Source organism: Pomacea canaliculata, linkage group LG8 (genome assembly GCF_003073045.1).
Source record: "Pomacea canaliculata isolate SZHN2017 linkage group LG8, ASM307304v1, whole genome shotgun sequence".
Taxonomy (NCBI): domain Eukaryota; kingdom Metazoa; phylum Mollusca; class Gastropoda; order Architaenioglossa; family Ampullariidae; genus Pomacea; species Pomacea canaliculata.
In genome coordinates, this window is record NC_037597.1 from 20,376,766 (window position 1) to 20,395,325 (window position 18,560).

The window sequence follows — 18,560 nt, forward strand, 5'->3', positions numbered from 1 at the left end:
ACTAAATGAAGACCTCAGCAACAATCTTGTGCTGCTCAAGTGAGCTAATAGTGACTATCAAGTCTCACACTGTGAGCTAAAAGTGACAGGTGAGTAGGGTACTCTAGTGAGCTAAGAGTGGTGAGTCTTGCACTGGTTAGGTGAGCTAAGAGTGACAGGCGAGTCTCATGCTGCTCAAGTGACTGGTATCATGCTGCTCAAGTCTACCAACTGGTGAGCAGCAGTCATGTTACTTGTACACTGGCTGATGAATGACGGTCTCGGGTTGCTCAGGTGTAATAAGACTGATAATGCTCTTGTGCTATTTAAGTATAATACTGATGTGATGTATTATGGAAATTTAAGTAATTTTTGGTAATGACCAGTAGGGCAGGTATCTCAGTATTATTAAGGTAATAAAATATTATATGTTGTTTGGAGTAAATGTCAGAAGGTGTAATGGTGGTTGTAAGGTCACTACATGCATACATCTGGGCACGAAAACATGTGCCGGCACACACTCCCTTTTTTCCATAAACCACTCAGAAATTTGTTTAAAAATCATCAAAATTTAATATAGCAGGAATAACCTTTTAGTAAGGCTTATTCCCTTCCAATAGAGCACAGATTTGCTCATCTACTTGTTTGGATATGTACAACCATGGCAATGACCACAAATTATCACACTTACAGAAGGCAGTGAGCTTTAAAAAAAGTGGTCCGTATATAAAGATAGGAATGATGCAGCAGTACAATGGTCTGGAAACAGCAGAAAAAATGTACAACCTGCCTGTAACTCTGTCTGCTGGCAGGTGTTCATTTCATGAATACATTGTGGCCTGAAAACACTAATCTAATACAAGCAGATAGTTTATTCAGCACACCCAAATCATCACACCAGCAGATCTGTAGTCATTGCAGGGTAATTAAAAGTGCACAAAAGCACCTTCAGGTATATATATATGAATGTGTATAAATATACACATACACCCGGTCCCATGCAGGCATGGGTGCACATGCATGAGCACACAAACATCCCCCATACCCTCCCTTTCCCCCCAACACACATTCAGCCATATACATTATTGATTTTATTGCTTAGTCTCAGCTTCATGAGTGCATACAGACCAGAATTTAAAAACAATTCAGGTCATTATGTAACAGCCAAAGTTCCTTCATTTTGAAATTAGGTCAGTCTGTGTAAATCTATGCTACCACCCAGTCCCATTAATGCTATCATCAACCTACTAAAGACTTCCTAAGATAACAGCACATAGAGAATACCTTTAGCACAGACTAATGATTTTGGGCAGAGGCACTGTAAATAAATTCATTTTATCGTTTCCTGTGCACAGGATAACATTCTAGCCAGAAAAAGCAAAATAGAAAGTAAGGAAGCATGATCTTATCCTGAACATCCTGGCATTCTAAAACAAAGAAATCTAATATCAACTAAGTTCATTAATAAGTTCTCACATCTCCACAATAAAATGTATTTTGACAAAGAATCTCAGCTTATTGGGATGCCCAAGCCCCCAGAATCAATGATCACAAAATAGTATTAAATGAGCACAATAACCAATATTTTTTTACAAGTCTGGTTTGGGCAGAATCTGGAAAAATGAAAATTAGTTTTGAGAAAACCATGCGTTACAGTGTTACCAGTCACAATAAATATTGCATCAAAATGCATCTCTACTATGATAACATTCATTTTTGCTTAGCAACTGATCACAGATTCTTTTAAACTCTCAAGAGAAATCTTTTCATGCTGGAATCATTTTCTTTGACATATACTTACATTGCAAAAAAGAAAAGCTATTCAAATCAAATATCTAATATCTGTGCATAGCTGCAAAAATGAAATTATTCTGGACTCTGACTTCTATTGCTGAAAGATATTATTGCATTTATTGTATTGTAAGTCAGCACTGCAGCAACTTGTAGAGTTATTTTGTGAAAATGTGATGCAACTTCTAAGCAAGAAACAGAAGGTAACGAGCATTTTAGTATTTATACATCTTTAGTGCAAAAATAGCACTAACACTTCTGACGGGAAGATGTCCAATAAGTAACATACACAGTTTTAGACAAGCTTTGCTTTAAGACTGTGGAAAAGTACCGGAGTTTATTTGTGTCTAAGAAGCAGAGGTTATTCTTCAACAACAATCAAATATGCACTTTGAGTATAAAGTATTTTGCACATTCATCAGCTTTGTGCACAACTGCATGCAAGCACATGTATATATAGTATTCCTCTGCATTTATTTACAATGAACATGTGGTAAGAAAAGAGTGCCCCAGGCACAGATTTGTTCTGGAATAATTCAATCACAGCAATTTCAGGGCCAATGAGAACAGGTGGTTTATGCTGGCCAGGCACCACCCCTGCATAGTCAAAACAGCTTGATGCAAAGATATTTAAAATGGGCTCCAAACATCTGGCTGGGATACTGTCATCTGCTTGGCATGATCTGTAGCACGAGTTATGACCCTGGCATTAATTTTTGTCGTTTACAAGGTCCTTGTCAGCAGTTTATACCTAGCACCTGCATTGACTAAATGAACAACTGCAGCAACAAGGAAGAATCAATCACCAAAAAAATAATATCCCTTGGTCTGCTCAATTCTTGCTTTTATAAAAAAATTTTGATTAAAAGAAATGAAGCATTTTCTTGCATTTACATCTCCAAAGTGAACTTACAAAAAAAAAAAAATCACTTCATTGCAAGATCAAGAAGATGCACTAACCTGGTCTGCAAAAACACATTAACAAAAGCATCAAGCAGTGATGCTTATGTTTTGTATTTCGTTACAACGAATAGGAAAGTTCTGAAGAACACAGAAAAGTGCATCGCTGCCAATGTAAAGTTGGCAAAAAGATTGTGCACTGCTTGGCTTTTGTAATGTCTGGCAAGAAAAGAATGCTGTATTTGGTAGGCTTTTGATGCTGTTAGAATACCAGGATGATAAATGCACCCTGGGCTGCAAGTTTTGGTGGTATGATATATATGATAGGCAAAACACACTTTCAAAACTCCGCAGACTAATTAAAAAAAAACCATACAAATGAAACTGTGAACTCCTGATGTCCGATTGTTACTCACATTTTTACCTACTCTGAAAAGATTATTTGTACACCTAAATGAGTAGAAAAACTTTAGAAACAAATTCACACTGATCATCAACTTTGATGTTGAAGTGATCAAACATAGAGAAATGTTGACATATAACAATATTTGTATAAAAGTAATTATAAGTTAATTATTATTTCAGTGGAAATCACTGAAGAACATTTTTCAGAGTACAGCTCATGTCTGAAACTTTAAGCAAGATAATTATGTATTCTGAGAATGAAAAAGGGTGAATAGTAGAGCCGAACGATCTATTTAAAAATGATCTGAAATGCTAATATGCAAAAAATATGGCTCAACAAAGGCACTATTTGAAACAAATGGCAGAACTTGTATGAATATAAAAGTAAACGTTTGAAGTCTTAAAAGCAATCTACACTTATTTCAGCAGATGTTGATTATTTTAACAGCTTTCCTATAGCATCTATTCGATGCCACAGTTTTCTATATTTCAGAAAAACACACTTCAACTGCATTAGCCGCATTGGATGAGACAAGCTACATTAGCCTTCAAGATAAATTAAGCGTGGACACAATATGAACATGTCTGTGATGGTCCTGTTTCATTTTTCACCCATACACATGCACACTTTTTGGAATGCTTGGGTTATCACAGTAGACAACAAGGTTCTCAAACAACCTGAAGCAGTCAATGCTGAAAACATTTGTGACTCACAGCATATGTAAATGGTTTTAAAAGGGAATAAAAATATTTGTAAACTTCTTTGTTGGTCAGAATGGATTAATAAATAAGATTAATGAATACTCTACTCTCCTCAATCTTGCGCACTATGCATGGCTAAATTAAAAAACATCTGTAAACTGAATCATGCATTGTTTTATAGAATGTCATTAATTTTGAACATTCTTTCTGTGACCCAAGAAAGGTTCACCTGCAAAATCTGTTAATGCATTAAAAATGCAGCATTTATAAAGCTCCCTATCAAGCATAATGTAGCTGAACTAGAAGAGAAATTACAAACTCCTGATGGTGGCTGCAAAATATTCACATGTATTTTTCCATTTAGAAACGTGCCTAGAAATGCATAGAAAACTGTCAAAATGAACCAAAAGCAATGGAGTCCTACTCAACCAAAGAGTAATTTTACATTATATTTTTGAAATGTTCAGTTCTGTTCTCTACTTAATGACAACTTTGGTGTCGTTTTCACAGCTATAGGTTTACCTTTTTTGCCAAGTTCACCGACAGTTTTCACAAGCAGCTGTTATCAACCTTCAATTTGTGCTTCTTATTTTCCTGTATTATAGGTTATATTCTAGAGAAGATCAAAAGGGAGAATTTAGTTATCAGTTTTGTATCTGACAGGGGACAAAGTAACCTAACATACAAGCAAAACAAAATAAAAATTAAAACAAACACACACACAAAAAACAAACAAAAGACAACCACCATGCAGAATTATTTACTTTTTATCATGACATAAGATTGTTAGAATCAAGCTTTGGTTATAGTACTGGAAGCAGAAATTGGAATAAAACCAGTGTTAGGGGGTTAAGCAGGAACTCCAATCATGCAGAAGCAAACTAAAATGCTGATGTTGAGCTATAAATGTACAAATAAATGAGCATAGTGAAAGAAAAAGCCCAAATGGTCAAATCCAGGATTGTGTGGGTTTTAAAATGACGGCTGACTTGTGATGATTATACACCTTGACCGCAGGAGTAATTCTCTTTTGCAAGGGAGACAATGAGGTGTGTGGCATTGCATCATCGAGGCCGCCTGCCACAGAAAGGAAACTCATAGTGATTGTTATGGGGACTACAAGTCTAACCCAAACACACCTGTATGACAAACATGAATGCAAATGATGAGCCTTCATGAGTATCTGGACCACAAAAAGAGGGATGGATGGACAAATGTGCAAAAATTAGTGAATGTTAGACTGTACACCCCTTTAGGCATGCATTCAAGAAAAATGATAGAATGAACAAAATGTGTGTGTGTGTGCATGTTCATAAGAGAGACATGGGAACTGATGTAGATAGTCAACAGTAAGGCACAGTAATCATGCCAAACTCTCAAGCTCTAAATGGGAAAGATAGCAGCAGCTTGACACCAAAGCCAAAACTACTACAGCTGAGACTAATGCAATGTTTAAACACATAACTTTGTGTTTTGAAATGAAACACGAGGCCCAGCAGACACCCAGTAGGTATGCATAATAAATAACTAGCTTCTTAAACCTTATTTTCAATCGTATACTCATTAAATCTCAGGTTTATGTACTCCAATACATTTACTCTCACCCCCACCCCTCCAAAAAAAGCCAGAAATCGTCTACTGGGTGGCCAAACAAGAAATTCAGCAAAAGTGTTTCTTTTTAAATTATAGAATGTAGCTATAATGGGTTGGAATAAAAGTCAATGTAGCAATAAAAAAGTAAACAGAATAATGAAAGATGCAGTGAAATGACCACAAAAAATTCTATGGAATCTATGCCTTTTTTTTAAATAAAAAAGCCAATTATCTTACAAAAAACCTAGTTAATCTGAGTTGGCTTGCTACCATTTCCTTGTTCAAGACTTCAACAAGTTCTCTTTTTTTTGGGGGGGGGTAGGGGGTCAAAATGACCATTGGCAAGGAGGAAAATTCAGTCTTAAAACACTTTGGTACTAATTATATAATCTAGAATGGTGAACAGATTTACAAAATCTAGACACAGCCATACTCGTACCACACAGAGTTTTGTTTTGGACGGTCATGTTGTGGGTCATCTCCAACTGCTGTCCTCTGTTCAGCATCTGGCCTGGGAGCAGAGCTGTTGGGCATTTTGGTTTGTGGTAAGATTCGTGCTGTGGGGTTGGGGGCAGCGCCATGAAGGTGCTGGTCAGGGTGATGTGCTGGATGTGGCTCCAGCCTCCCCCCACCACTGTGACTGTGGGTCATCCCCCCATGATATGGCTGCTGAGGACCAGGGGCACTGGGTCCCAATGATTGTCTTTGTTGTGGACTTTGCTGCATGTTGGGTTGATTGCTAAACTGTGTCCTTCCCTGGGCACCCTGAAGTCGCTGAGGTGTGGCATATATGCTGCTAGAGTCAATCATTGAAGGGTCACTGGGGTGACGGTCGTAGCTGTGGCGGGAACTCTGCAATGCACCCTGACCATAATGCTGTCCCTGCTGAATGTTAGAACCTTCGGGAAACCTTGGACTTCCCGAGTAGCGTCCAAGGCTACCAGTTGAAGTATGTTGTTGATAGGCAGGGTGTTCCCATGAACCAGATGTGTGGCTATGCAGGTTTCCTCCATTGTATGCAGATGACTGGTGCAAAGTCCCTGTAGCAGGGTGCCGATCCAGCGAACCACTTGGACTCTGGGGGGTGATGTTGGAGTTGTATGGAGACAATGTCCCTGCAGAGTGAGCAGATATGTGTCCTGGCCGTCCACCAATGATATGACCCAGCAGGTTCACGCACGTGGCCAACACGGCTTGCTTCAGCAGCAGCCATGTCTCTGCTACGGCGAGGAACTGGGACCGGGTTGGCACTATTGCTGTACCCATCAGGGGAAGGAGAGTTGTCCACCTTGTAGAATAACTGCGGGGGCACAGATTTTGGTCTTTCGATGCCATTGTCATTGTTTTCCCTGTGAATGGGGCCGTTAGAACTCATCACCATTGGCTCTGCACGCATACGTGGTGGTTCCCTGACACCAGTTGGTCTGACTGAGGCAAGGGTTGAACCACTGTCATTTGGTTCGTGCCTGGAATCTTCATGATTCTGTGGAGCTGACAGGTTGCCCATCACACTTGCAGGGCGTGCCTGGGGTATGGGTCTCTGCTGCCTGTTGCTAACATACCGAATCGATGGATGCTGAGGCACAGGCCTTGCAACAGATGCAGGCTTGGCAGTCTCACCATAGAATGGGTGGGGCTGCTCATGGTTGTGCTCGTTGCCCTGAGACAAAGACCATCGCCCACCATCACCGCTGCTGCTTCTGTCAGAAGAGGGATACCCACGTGGACCCAGAAGCTGAGAGTAAGCAGCTGGTAGTGCATGGGGTTCCCTCTCCCCTCCCTGCTCATCACCCAGGGTTGTAGATCTTTCAGGAGGAGCAGATTTTCTCCGATCCAGATCAGGAAATCTCTCATCTCGACTATACTTTCCATGATCTTTGCCAGGTCCTCCAAGTGACAAGCGGTCTTGTCTTTCAGGAGGTAAAGTATCCCTCCTTTGATCTCTTTCTGAAGGAGTGGGAGGAAGTTCACGACCACTCATCATGGGGCGCATGTGATGCGAAACTGGAGGTGAATGAAGGGGTGCTGGGTTGCTTAATCTGCTGCTGGCAGGTTGAGGACTGGTCACAGGCTGACGACTCTCTGAATCCACTAGGTGTGAATCTTGCCTGGGAAGAAGAATGTTCATCAAATTTCGTTAGTTCAATCAGGGCATAAAATCATCTTATTACATTTCACAGCACACCCATTCCCAGTTAAGACTTATTAGTTAAGTCTAAAGCCTATTATAACTGCATGCAAATTATTACAAGGAAAATACAACTCATTAAGACTGCACACTGAACTGCTGTACCTGTTATAGTGATAAGGAACTGCATACTTAGGTTGGTTGTCCTGCTGCCATCTTTCACCTGTTTGCCATCTTTCTCTCTCTTCTCCATCTTTCCCTCGAGGTGGGAACCCTATCAAGCTTCCTTTTGGGGTGGAGGTGATGATGTCCATCCTTTTCACAGTCCCTGGAGGTGACAGGGAGCTGGCATCAGCTGTGTTTCCGCTGCCAATTGATATTCGCGACAAATGGGACAGATTAGCATCCTGAACTGAGGCGGTGTTGCTATCCTGCAGTGCTGGGGGTTGGACACTTTCTGCAACCGGACTCATGAGGCGCTGGTGGTGCTGCTGTGCAGCAGACAGTGTGTGCAGGCGCTGCAGTGCCCTGTTGCTGTGATCAGAACTTTCACTGCTACGGGATTCGGAATCTTCTTGACTGCGTCTTCTTTCCTGTATTCTTCGCTGATTGGAAAAAACACATAATTGTGCTGTAGGCAATCTGAACATCTTTTATCACCAGGAATATCACCTGTTCTTTGAGTAAAATTCAGTCATTGGTTCAATTACCTTGAATCCATTTTAGGATTTAGATTGTGTTTAAGTCTTTGACAATTTGCTGACTTGTTTACAGTCACAGAGTCTAACATTAATGGATCGTTAACTACATGGGAATAGAAACTGGGACATTTAAAACTGTAAGCATTCAGGGTTACCAGGAATCATATTCATGAAGCAAAATAAGTCATTACCTGTGTAAATGTGGAAATCATGGAAAAACATCTCATCTTTGTGGTTATGGTTTTCTCTCAAAATCCCATGGATATTGCTTTTTGATACTTTACCCCAGGGCATCTTTGCCACTGACTCATAAAGCTGACGCCCAGAGGTAAAGCAGCATCCATGGAGTCAAGATGCCACTTCACAACTACAGAGATAATGCATGCCCTTGATTTATCTGGGATGATGACTTAACTTATGTGCCTAGGAAAATAATTAACACTACCTGCCTACAGTTGTCAATGCCACAGGAATGCCTATCAGAAACTGTGGGGGTGACAGCTTGATGACAGGGACAATATTTAAATGCTTCTGACCACCCTCCCTTGTGCTCTCCTAATGTACATACCACCAGTTCTTCTTGTCCTAGTTCTCCACATTGCTGCTACATCTAGCTCTACTCACATTGCTGCTGTGTATAGTTTTACTCACATTGCTGTTGTATAGTTTTACTTACATTGTTACAGGTGATTTGATAGCCTCCTTCTCTGCCTCCTTCAAAAACTGTTTCAGAGTCAGCATCTCACTGCCAGGGGATACTCCTTTTGTCGGTCCTCTATCTGTGGTGACAGATGCGACATGCGGAAACCTCCATCTGTTTCATCTTCCGTTCTTGCTGGTTCTTTTTCTAAGTCATCCGTAGTTTTTGCACCTGTATAAGAATATTTATTGAGGTTTTTTTATTATACTTGGTAAAAAAAAAATGATGGTAAGATTAAATTCAGAAATTTCATCTTCTAAAAAGTCTGGTAACTAAACAAATATTTATACGGAGAAAAGAGCGTCAATCTGATGACAGCTGATTAAATCTAAGGGATGTGGAAGGTACTGAACAAACATCTAAAGCCAAGGTGGTAAGCTGGTCTCCCACTCATCATTTACTTTTGTTCTCTTCTGAGAGCATGTTTGTGATGAAAATCATTATCAGAGGATGAGAAAAGATAGAATTATTCATTAATGAGATCCTCTACAACTTTGACAACTATAATTTCAATAAGTTTAAAGTCATTTCTGATGGATGCTCAAGTCAAAGAATCAGAATCATGTCAAAAGCTTTCTCAAATAAAAATAAAAAATAAGAAATGCAAAATATAAGAAGATATTGAAAATGCAGAGATCGCCATCATGGTAAAAAAATATTTACAGAAGCTGCCTAAAACATTTTTGTTAAAAAGCTGATTTTAGACAGGAGTTATTAGTGTTTTCTATGTTAACTTAAAAGGCTACAAATCACATGCATCCTGCAAGTGTTGCAATAGAAATTAAATATGAATATTTTTAGTATAACACATATATACATGAATTTCACCTTAAGATTTATATTTTTTGAAAAATGTAGGGAGTAATTCTGTGATCTCTCACTAAGTTCTGTGGTCTTTTTGTAAAATTCGCTCAAACGGCAGGATATTCGATCTCATTTAAATCACAACACTCCAGTGACTTTCTGACTACACTGACAGCACCTGACCTTGGAGTCGTTAATTTTTTTGTTTTGCATTTTGGTCTTGCTGCATACAAGAAAAGAAAAGAGCTGCTTCTGGCTAATTTCCTGATTCCCATGTTCATTTCTCAGCAATGTTAGAGTGAAATAGGTTTAGTTAACATGCCAAGGCAGAAGTGGATCCAAATACTTTGATACAAGAGCACATACTATCTTTGTGCAGAGTTGTAGCATGCGAATATATCCACCATGGAAATTAACATAATCGTGAAAATTCCCTGCATGCAAGCAAGCTGTCACATTGACAAGACATGTTAATGGAAAAATAAAATATGCACAACATAAACACAATGCTAACTTTCATGACCAAGCAACAATGTGACCACCACAAAAGGCTGGTTTAAAACACAAAGGTCCAGCAATAATGAAACCACAAAAAGAGAACAATTTCTATAAAAATCTTACAATCAAAACATTCTTTAGTCAAAAACAAACTTATTGAAATTCTGAAGTCCAACATGTGTATACTCATGTAAGATATCTGTAAGAAGAAGCAGCGGGCTGACACATTTTCATCAGGCTGTGAGCCATCTGAGACCACATGAGCTGTTTCTGTAGCTATCCATTGCATCATTAGCTCTAAACATTGATTCTTTAGTGTAAAACATAAACAAAATAAATGTGAGGGTGAGCAAGGCAAAGAAGGCTAAAGGATTCTGTACCAAATAATTTACCTATTATCTTTATGCAGCAAATATAGTACATGACATAGTGTTAAAAGCAAAAAACAATAAAAGAGAACAGGTTGCTGCCAACATCCTTAAGCTTTGCTTTATTTTGCATCTGTCAAACTTATTCCACGTCACCTGAAAACTTGAGACTGTTATCAGGCAGTGGTCAGACCTATTAAAGTACTAGACTACTGGAGTTACTTGCCGGAGAACACAGACACTACAAATGCCAGCAGCAAAACCATTTTGGTTTAAACTAGCAATCTTGCCTTGTCCCCCACCAGCTAGGTTATGAACGCCATAAGATTGTGTATGCCACATTTCTCTCAGCAGCCCAGCACTAGAAGTAAAGGTACATGTATTCTGTTTTTCATTACCCATAAGCTGATCAAAAGCTTTGTGAATTCTGATTACATTTCTTACAAACTTTGGAGTGAAGAGTATCCTGCTGCTACTTCATTATATCTCAGCTTGAAAAGAAATTAAACGCATTTCGCTGCTGTTGCCAAAAGTAGGGTTTTATGTGTTTGTTTCTTGAGTCTTCATTCTGGGCTTAAAATCTTCTACTTTTATTAACTTCTTGGTTGCAGTAGCTGCCTTTGGTATTACTATAGTAATGAGCTGATAAACAGCACAAGAGTAGTGGCTGCTCAAGATGACAGGTAGTGGCTGAGCAGCTGATCTGCATGTAACAATTAAAAGGGCGACAATCCATGCAGCATAGCATTAAAAAGGCTTCTAATCATGCTGGTCTAGAAGATTGACAACATACTCTGTCGGCACAGTATGAAGATCAAAAGGGTTTTGACAGGAAGCAGCAGGACAGCCTCTTAATAGGAGACAGTGATCTTAAACACCAGATCCATATCGCATAGTGATGCTGACCAAGACTATAGCAACAGAAAAGTTTACACAATATGGTTGTTAAGGAAGAAAAGAAAAGCATGGGTGGAATATGAAGTAAGCCCCAGAACCTTAATACATCGTCTTTGTGCAGTTGTGATCCAAAATTGCAAAGCATCTTGTGGGTGGGTTGGGACAACAGCCAGGCTCTTCCCATTACCAAAAGTGATAGCTACTTCAGCATACAGAGTGTTGAGAGTCGACAGGACACAACAAGCTGTGGGCATGGAGCTGCATGCAAGAAAGTGAAAGATGCTACAATGCAGATAAGGAAAGTGGAGGCAACATGCCCTGCAATTATCAGTGGGTTGTGGGGGGGAAACAACCCAACAACTGTATACCTCGCATGTATTGCCCAGCATCTACTCCTCTCTCAGTTGAACCTGCCATGGGCAAGGCACTGTAAGATTTGGCCAAACTTTTGTTTTGCTTGTCGAGATTGTGGTCCTCAGTAAACGCCAATTCGTGAACACTATGTCGTCTGTTGTTTGGCCATGCTGCACAAAACAGTATTACTTCCAGTTGCAGTTTAAACAGAAGGGTGTCTTCCAGCTTTCTTGGCACATTCTATGCTCAAAAACAAAATCATGAACAAAGCCTGCAAGAAGCCATTAACATGGCGAAAATCTGCAGAGTTATTAGCTCCTTCCTCTTATTCTGAATTTCACCTTATTGGTTAACCACACTGGTTCTTTGTGATGACAAGTGAATCTGTCCCTCTTAGTGTACTGACAATTAATAACAGAAGAAATAGCAAATTATATATTTTACATTTTGCACGAGTGCATGCGCGAGCGCGTGTGTGTATGTGAGAGAGAGAGATATATGAATGGCGGAGAGTAGAGTTAAGTAGTAGAGCTCATGTATTATTATTATATTTATTTCTTTAATGTTACATAAATTCAAAAGTTAAAGTGAAAAAAAAAACCATTTCGTTGTAAATAAAAGTGAACATTGATTTGTACAGATGTGGTAACACTGATGACAAAAAGAGACTTGGGAGACAGCTAACATCAGGAAGAGGCAGAATTAAGATTAAGGAGTAGTAAGATTTTAAAAGGACCAGCGTGAATCTCTCTCTCACAAATACTGTTTCGTTCTCAACAAAATTAAGAGCTAGGTTTACACTAATATGGATGATGACCATAGAGCACAGATATAATATAAAAGCCATCTCTAAAGTGGTTTACTTAGATTAGGGTCAACTACAAGAAAAGATAGGAGTAACAAGGAATAAACTCAACTAAACAAACTAAACTACAAGAAAAGATGTTGAAGAGTAATGCAATGTTTCAAGGTACATTTAGAACGACAATAATATGGTAACAAAACTTGTGATACAGTCATATACGCACACATTATTTTATACATGTTTGTATGCCAAAAAAGTAGCATTTGTTAAAAAAAATATATATTCTCAGACCATTACAGAAAAACTTAGTATAAGATTGTTATAAACATGTGGTGTATACAGCACATTGTTCCTGCCTGTGGTTCTAATAAGCAAATCTTGAACTTGTAAACTGATGGGTTGTCCCAAACTGTCGTCAAGAAATGAACTATTAAGTTAGTAACTAGTATGTTTAGTGCATACTTACCAGATTTTCTACTAGTATTGCTTTCGCTGATGTGTTCCGAAGAATCTCCGTGAGAACCAGATCCTTGAGATGAGCTGTCCAGTGTTGTCAGGTCAGGGCGGCTCTTACTACGTCTAGGAGCCTGAAAGTTAGGATTCTGTTGCCATCACATTAATACAGAGAGCCTACACCAGTTTAACTCTGCATGGTTTCTAAGAACGCTTACCTATAGTACACTTTAGTACTGTATTTCCAGAACAGAAGACAGTTAACCAATGAATGTGACCAAACCGGAAGCTTTGTACACACCTGCTTCGTTTTAGTAGTTCATTGGGAAAAAATCGTCTGCTGGCGGTCCAGTATTACAAGTTCATGGTAGGAGGAGGGGGGATGTGAACCAGTATTTGTCTGCTGGGTGGTATATCAAAGTGACTGGAGACCATTTTAAGTATATCTCATGTGAAAAAGGAAATGTTACTTGCTGTGAGCTTGTTTTGTATAGAGAACATAGGGGACTGATAGCTAAGAGTCTGTGTTACGTATCCCAAGTATCCATCTATAATTCTGTCTGTTTGTTTGTTTATTGGTGTTTTATGCCATGCCAGCAACTAAGGCTATATCATGGCAAAATTCTGTCTGTGAATCATGCACTAGCTACCCTTCTATAATGCTGTCGGTTAATATTGCATATGCAGTACTTACCCTTGAAATAATGTTCCTTGCTTTTCTGGCAATCATAGCACCAATGCCCCTGTTCCTACAATAAAGCAGACAAGAATTTAAAAGCTTTACTGAGACAAGCCCTTCTTCACATCTACATGTAGGGAAAAAATCTGAATCCTTATAGCATTTCAATTACAATTTAATTTATAATCAACATATTTACAAAATTTATTCTCCGAATTCTTCAGTCGTTTGTTTTAATTCTCCATCTATCAGTATCCATTAATTACAGACTTGTTCCTTAAACAATATCTGTGAAATGACTTATATTGCTTGAGTAAATCATTTGAGCCTATTTATAACTTCCAGTCTAATTGCAAAATATTGTCTCACAAGAGATTCTGGTGTGGACATTGACTAACAACAAGTGGAACAGAAGACAGGAGTCACAGAATGCTCACTTTTTTGGTGAATTCATCCTGTTCTTGTAGTGCTCCATAATCTTCTCCTCCAGCCTTTCTTTCTGCCTCCGCAGCTCAGCCAGCTTCTCCCTGATGTTGGTACATAGTATGCAGTCAATGTAACAACCAGCGTATGTTAGTACTAATGTAGGTAACAATGTTAAGTACTAGCATATATTTATTCTAATGTATATGGGCACTGTATGTTAGTACTAATGTGAGTACAAGTGTAGGTAACAACTAAGTATTAGTGTATATTTATACCACTGTATGTTTATTCCAATGTAGCTGGGTACTGATGTAAGTGCCACTGCATGTTAGTACTAGTGTATGTGACTGCTAGTGTAGGTAACAATGTAAGTACCAGTGTATATTCATACCACTATTTGTTTCAATGTATGTGGGTACCAATGTATGCTGGTGCCACTGTATGTTAGTATTAATGTAACAATGAATGCAAAAAAATCAAAAAATCATTGATTTTAGTAACTTCTCAATACATATCACAAACATTAAATTCCCTAAGGAAATAAACTGTTGAAAATAAATGCAGGGACATTCACAGGCATCATTTGAAAATAATGTATGTGAGTGACCCTGCGTTTATTTTTCTGCCAACACTCATGACATTCCCCTTTCCATTACCCCTACAAGCACACTATGTCAAAGGGGACAGATGTCAAGATCACTCACATGTAACTCTTTGCCTCTTCAGCATACTGATCCTTGCTGTTAAGGGCCTGTGTCAGCAGTTCTTGGTTTTGGTTCAGCAGTTGCTTGATCTGCATCAGTAGCGTCTGATTTTCGTTCTCAAGCCGCTCATTGACCTGGTACATTGCCTGCACCATCAAATGAAAAGAAAATAGGTGTCATCTCCTTATGCAAGGAAAAGTAAAACATCTTTAGCTTTATTTTATCAAAAAAATCTCATGTCCATCTAAGCATAACAATGCCTGCCAGATAAGCTGTTTTTCACAAGTTTTAACCACAGGAAACCTTTTAGAAGAAGATAATCTGCTTCATTTGCTAACACCAAAGACTTCACCAAATAGTGACCCTTCCCCACACCCCTAGCAAGAAACCTCCTCATCTTTATTGCCCCACATCGGAAGATCACAACTCAGTTGAAGCATTAGAAACCTAACATCTTTATAAACATATTATGAGAGCTATTACAAAGTTAGAAAATATTAATCTTAAACAAAGAGAGAGATAGAAAAAAAGACCATTCACCTCAAGTCTATTTTCAGCTTTTTCCACCTCCAAGACTGTGGATGTTAGCTGCTCCTTATACTCAATCAGCTGTCCCGACTGTTCTGTGTGTTTCAACTGCAGAGAGTTTAGCTCACTTTTCAACTGTTTATGGCTGGCCAGCGAGTCAGTGTAATCTCTGCTTAGTCGATCATAGGCAATGCGCAGCTGGCTTTGCTCGTCTCGCAAGTGGCTGTAATCTGCCTGGAGGTTGCCCAGAGACCTCTTTTCTGCCTGAAGTTCCTGGCGTTCCTTTTCCAGCATGTCTCGAATTTTGTTGACATCATTTTTTCCCTGAAGATATTGTACAATACGCAAATGGGATAGATCAGGAGATGAACAGAACTGAAGAAATCTAACATTCTTCACATTCCAACCAACTTCTCATCACGCCTTAAACTTAAAAATAAAAAGGAATTATACTTTAATGGACTTTTCATTAAAAAAACTGACACAAACATGTCCCATGCAACTGTGACTGCTATGTAAGTCTAACGAATCTGAGGCAATAAAGGCACTGTTGGCAATTAACCTGTAGAAATTTATCCAGCTGTTCTTGTGCATCTTTCAGTTCAGACTTGAGTGATTTATGGATGGATTTCAGAGACCCATGTTCTGAGATCTGCTCTTCATACTCAAGCGACAGCTGTTTATGCAGATCTTGTAATGATTCGTAGTCACGAGAAAGGGCATCTTTACGCCTTGACAAGTCTTCCTGCCGCTGGATGAGAGCGTCGTGTTCGGCCTCCAGATTCGCCAACTGTGTTTGAAGATCAGATTTTTCTGAAGCCAAGGAGGCACTCTTAGACTGTAGGGTTGTGTTTTCCACCTGAATCAGACAAGATTGAGAGTAACTATGAAATATGACATCTGATTCTTTGGGCAGCTCTAGTATTGTAGCTGAAAAGCAACAGCCACTAGTGTTATAAAATAATAACTTCAGAACAACATTTTAAAAAAGAAAAAAGAAATATTTGCAATAAGAATATTTCAGAAGGATTTTGTGCACTTTATAGAAGAACACTTCTCATGATAGAACCTGCAAAGAAGAATCATCAATGACCTATTCTTTCTGTGAAAAACAAAATTTGGCTAAACCTTCAGTCTCAAAATTCTTTTTTACATTTTTTATTTACAATGGGCAAAGTAAACTTTTGATAAATTTTTGAAACAAAATTATAAGCATAGTAACTGTTTCCCATATGCTGTCAAAATCATAAATTTAAAAACAAGCAAACAACATAGAAATATACCAAGCATATGGAGTCACTTGTTCCCAGTCATCATATGCTAATTCAGAATCAGGCTGTAATACCAAACCACCATCTTACCTGCAGCTGCGCTTTGTGGGACTGAAGGGCATTGATCTGGGTTTGCAAGGCAGTGCCATGTGACTGCAGACCAGCAGCTTGCTTCTCTAGCTTCTGGCACTGTTCAGACATAGTGCTCAGCATAGCCTGTAAGTTGCTCTTGTCTGCCAGGAGGGTGGCGTTCTGGTGACAGGACACAAAGCATGGTAACTTGAGAAGGCAAATTAGAAACCATGAGTCTAAAACAAGTAAGAAGCATCATGAAGACTTTGATAATGACCTAAATCATTAACTGCTGCCATTTTCTCCTGACAACACAACTGATTGTGGTCATTGACTTTCCAAGGCTATTGATCTTCAATACAGGTTCCTGGTACAAACTATATGAAACTTATGCAAGAATAACCTTTGTGCTTAAGGCAAAATTAATTAAAAGCAATGAATGAACAAGCAACCACATATCAATAAAGTGGATAAGTATCTATTTTTTAAAAACCCTCTTTTCTTCCACAAAATGAAATAACAATTCCCAAACAGCTGTGAGATAACAAAAGTACACAAATGAAAACTTGCACATGCACAGACAACCTAAAAGTCATTATTTCATGATGAGATGATGTGAAGTCCACACCAGAGGTCAAAATAAAAGAACACTGACCGTTCTCTCCAAATCCACCAGGTGGTCTTTCAGCTCCAAGATCTCCTTCGTGGGTTGAGGTGGGTGGGCATGCACATACTGTACTGTGGTTCTCTGGCTGTCAAATCAAATCAGTACCTACTTTTAGAATTTTCATTTAGAGAGCAAACCGCATCAGACTGCTGAGACATACAGATGAGTGAGTGTCCATGTGACGCCGGCATTAAAACCCAGAACACATACAGAATGCCCTCTTCACTCTTCAGGAGACCCATTGAGTGACCTAATGCAACAAATCTGAGGGCAAGCTTTTGGGGAGTAGATATGTCTTAAAAGGAACTGCCAAGTTCATCAAGGAAACAGAATTCCACGTGCCATTTCCTTGACCACTCAATCACATGAACACAGAAGACAACTTCTACCTGTCCCTTGGTATGTTGGCTGTCTCTCTATAGGCCCGCGATGCCATTTCTTCCTCATATCGTTGTTTGACAGCTTCACTTTCCCGCCTGACATGGTGCAACTCTTCTTGCAGTTTAAGGTTACGGCTTTTGGATTCTTCAAGCCTGAACAGAAAACAGACAGGAAAATACATGAGATACCAACACAGAAAATATCTCTGCATAAAAGCAAATTAGAAATAAGAAATAGTCTCAGAACAATCAATATATCACAAGTCAACACACTTATTTGATATTTACCTGATCTCCAGAGCCTGAATCTTCTCATCTTTGATCTCACTGTTCTTCTTCAGTGTTTCCTGCATCAGACTCTCTAGGGCCTTCAGTCGACTGTACAGGAAGACAAGAAAAGTGTGTTAACTTGATGGAACTGAACACAGCTGATGCTATACATCAAAATTGATGAGAAAGTCATTCACACTCACTTTTCACCCTGGGAATGTTCGGCCTGTTCCAAGCTTCTGCCTGTTAATGCCAATGAACTCCAGTTCCTGGTTCAGCTTCTCCAGCTGGTTATACAATTCCTGATTTTTGATCTTCTCCTTCACCAGCTCCTGTACATTGTGTGCAGCAAGTTCAATAACATGCTCCTCATTTAATTTCAATAACCATTGCAAACGTGGGCTGCTACCTAGCTCAGTAGCTAAAATATGTCATATCTTGTTTTAGCAAACACCATCAGATTTTGCGCTTATGAATGACACCAT

The 18,560-nt window shown here is 39.1% G+C and overlaps 2 protein-coding genes across 2 annotated transcripts in view; both read right to left on the reverse strand.

Annotated features, from left to right (window-relative positions):
• Positions 1-532: 532 nt before the first annotated feature.
• Positions 533-8,543, reverse strand: LOC112570423. The gene is made up of 3 exons (XM_025248837.1): positions 8,484-8,543; positions 7,664-8,103; positions 533-7,478 (listed from the first exon to the last, which is right to left on the reverse strand). Exons 1-3 carry the CDS (start codon positions 8,541-8,543, stop codon positions 6,365-6,367), a joined length of 1,614 nt encoding a protein of 537 aa, XP_025104622.1. The 3' UTR covers positions 533-6,364.
• LOC112570084 (girdin-like) overlaps positions 7,967-18,560 on the reverse strand; it is a 40,469-nt gene continuing 29,875 nt past the window's right edge. Inside the window, 15 exon segments of the mRNA XM_025248303.1 lie at positions 7,967-8,103; positions 8,876-9,070; positions 11,835-11,990; positions 13,092-13,212; positions 13,773-13,827; positions 14,195-14,284; positions 14,888-15,033; positions 15,428-15,739; positions 15,978-16,274; positions 16,777-16,938; positions 17,414-17,510; positions 17,815-17,958; positions 18,094-18,183; positions 18,279-18,310; positions 18,312-18,407. Of these exon segments, the coding sequence (XP_025104088.1) occupies positions 8,934-9,070; positions 11,835-11,990; positions 13,092-13,212; positions 13,773-13,827; positions 14,195-14,284; positions 14,888-15,033; positions 15,428-15,739; positions 15,978-16,274; positions 16,777-16,938; positions 17,414-17,510; positions 17,815-17,958; positions 18,094-18,183; positions 18,279-18,310; positions 18,312-18,407 (1,935 nt within the window). The 3' untranslated portion in view covers positions 7,967-8,103; positions 8,876-8,933.

What these genes read in the sequence shown, in the direction of transcription:
- LOC112570423 (XM_025248837.1), bottom strand. Translation starts at nt 8,543, where the DNA reads ATGGATGCTGCTTTACCTCTGGGCGTCAGCTTTATGAGTCAGTGGCAA. An exon ending in AGTGGCAAAGATGCCCTGGG is followed by an intron (nt 8,104 to 8,483) that starts GTAAAGTATCAA and finishes TTTTCCAATCAG; the next exon opens with CGAAGAATACAGGAAAGAAG. An exon ending in GTTCCTTATCACTATAACAG is followed by an intron (nt 7,479 to 7,663) that starts GTACAGCAGTTC and finishes TCTTCTTCCCAG; the next exon opens with GCAAGATTCACACCTAGTGG.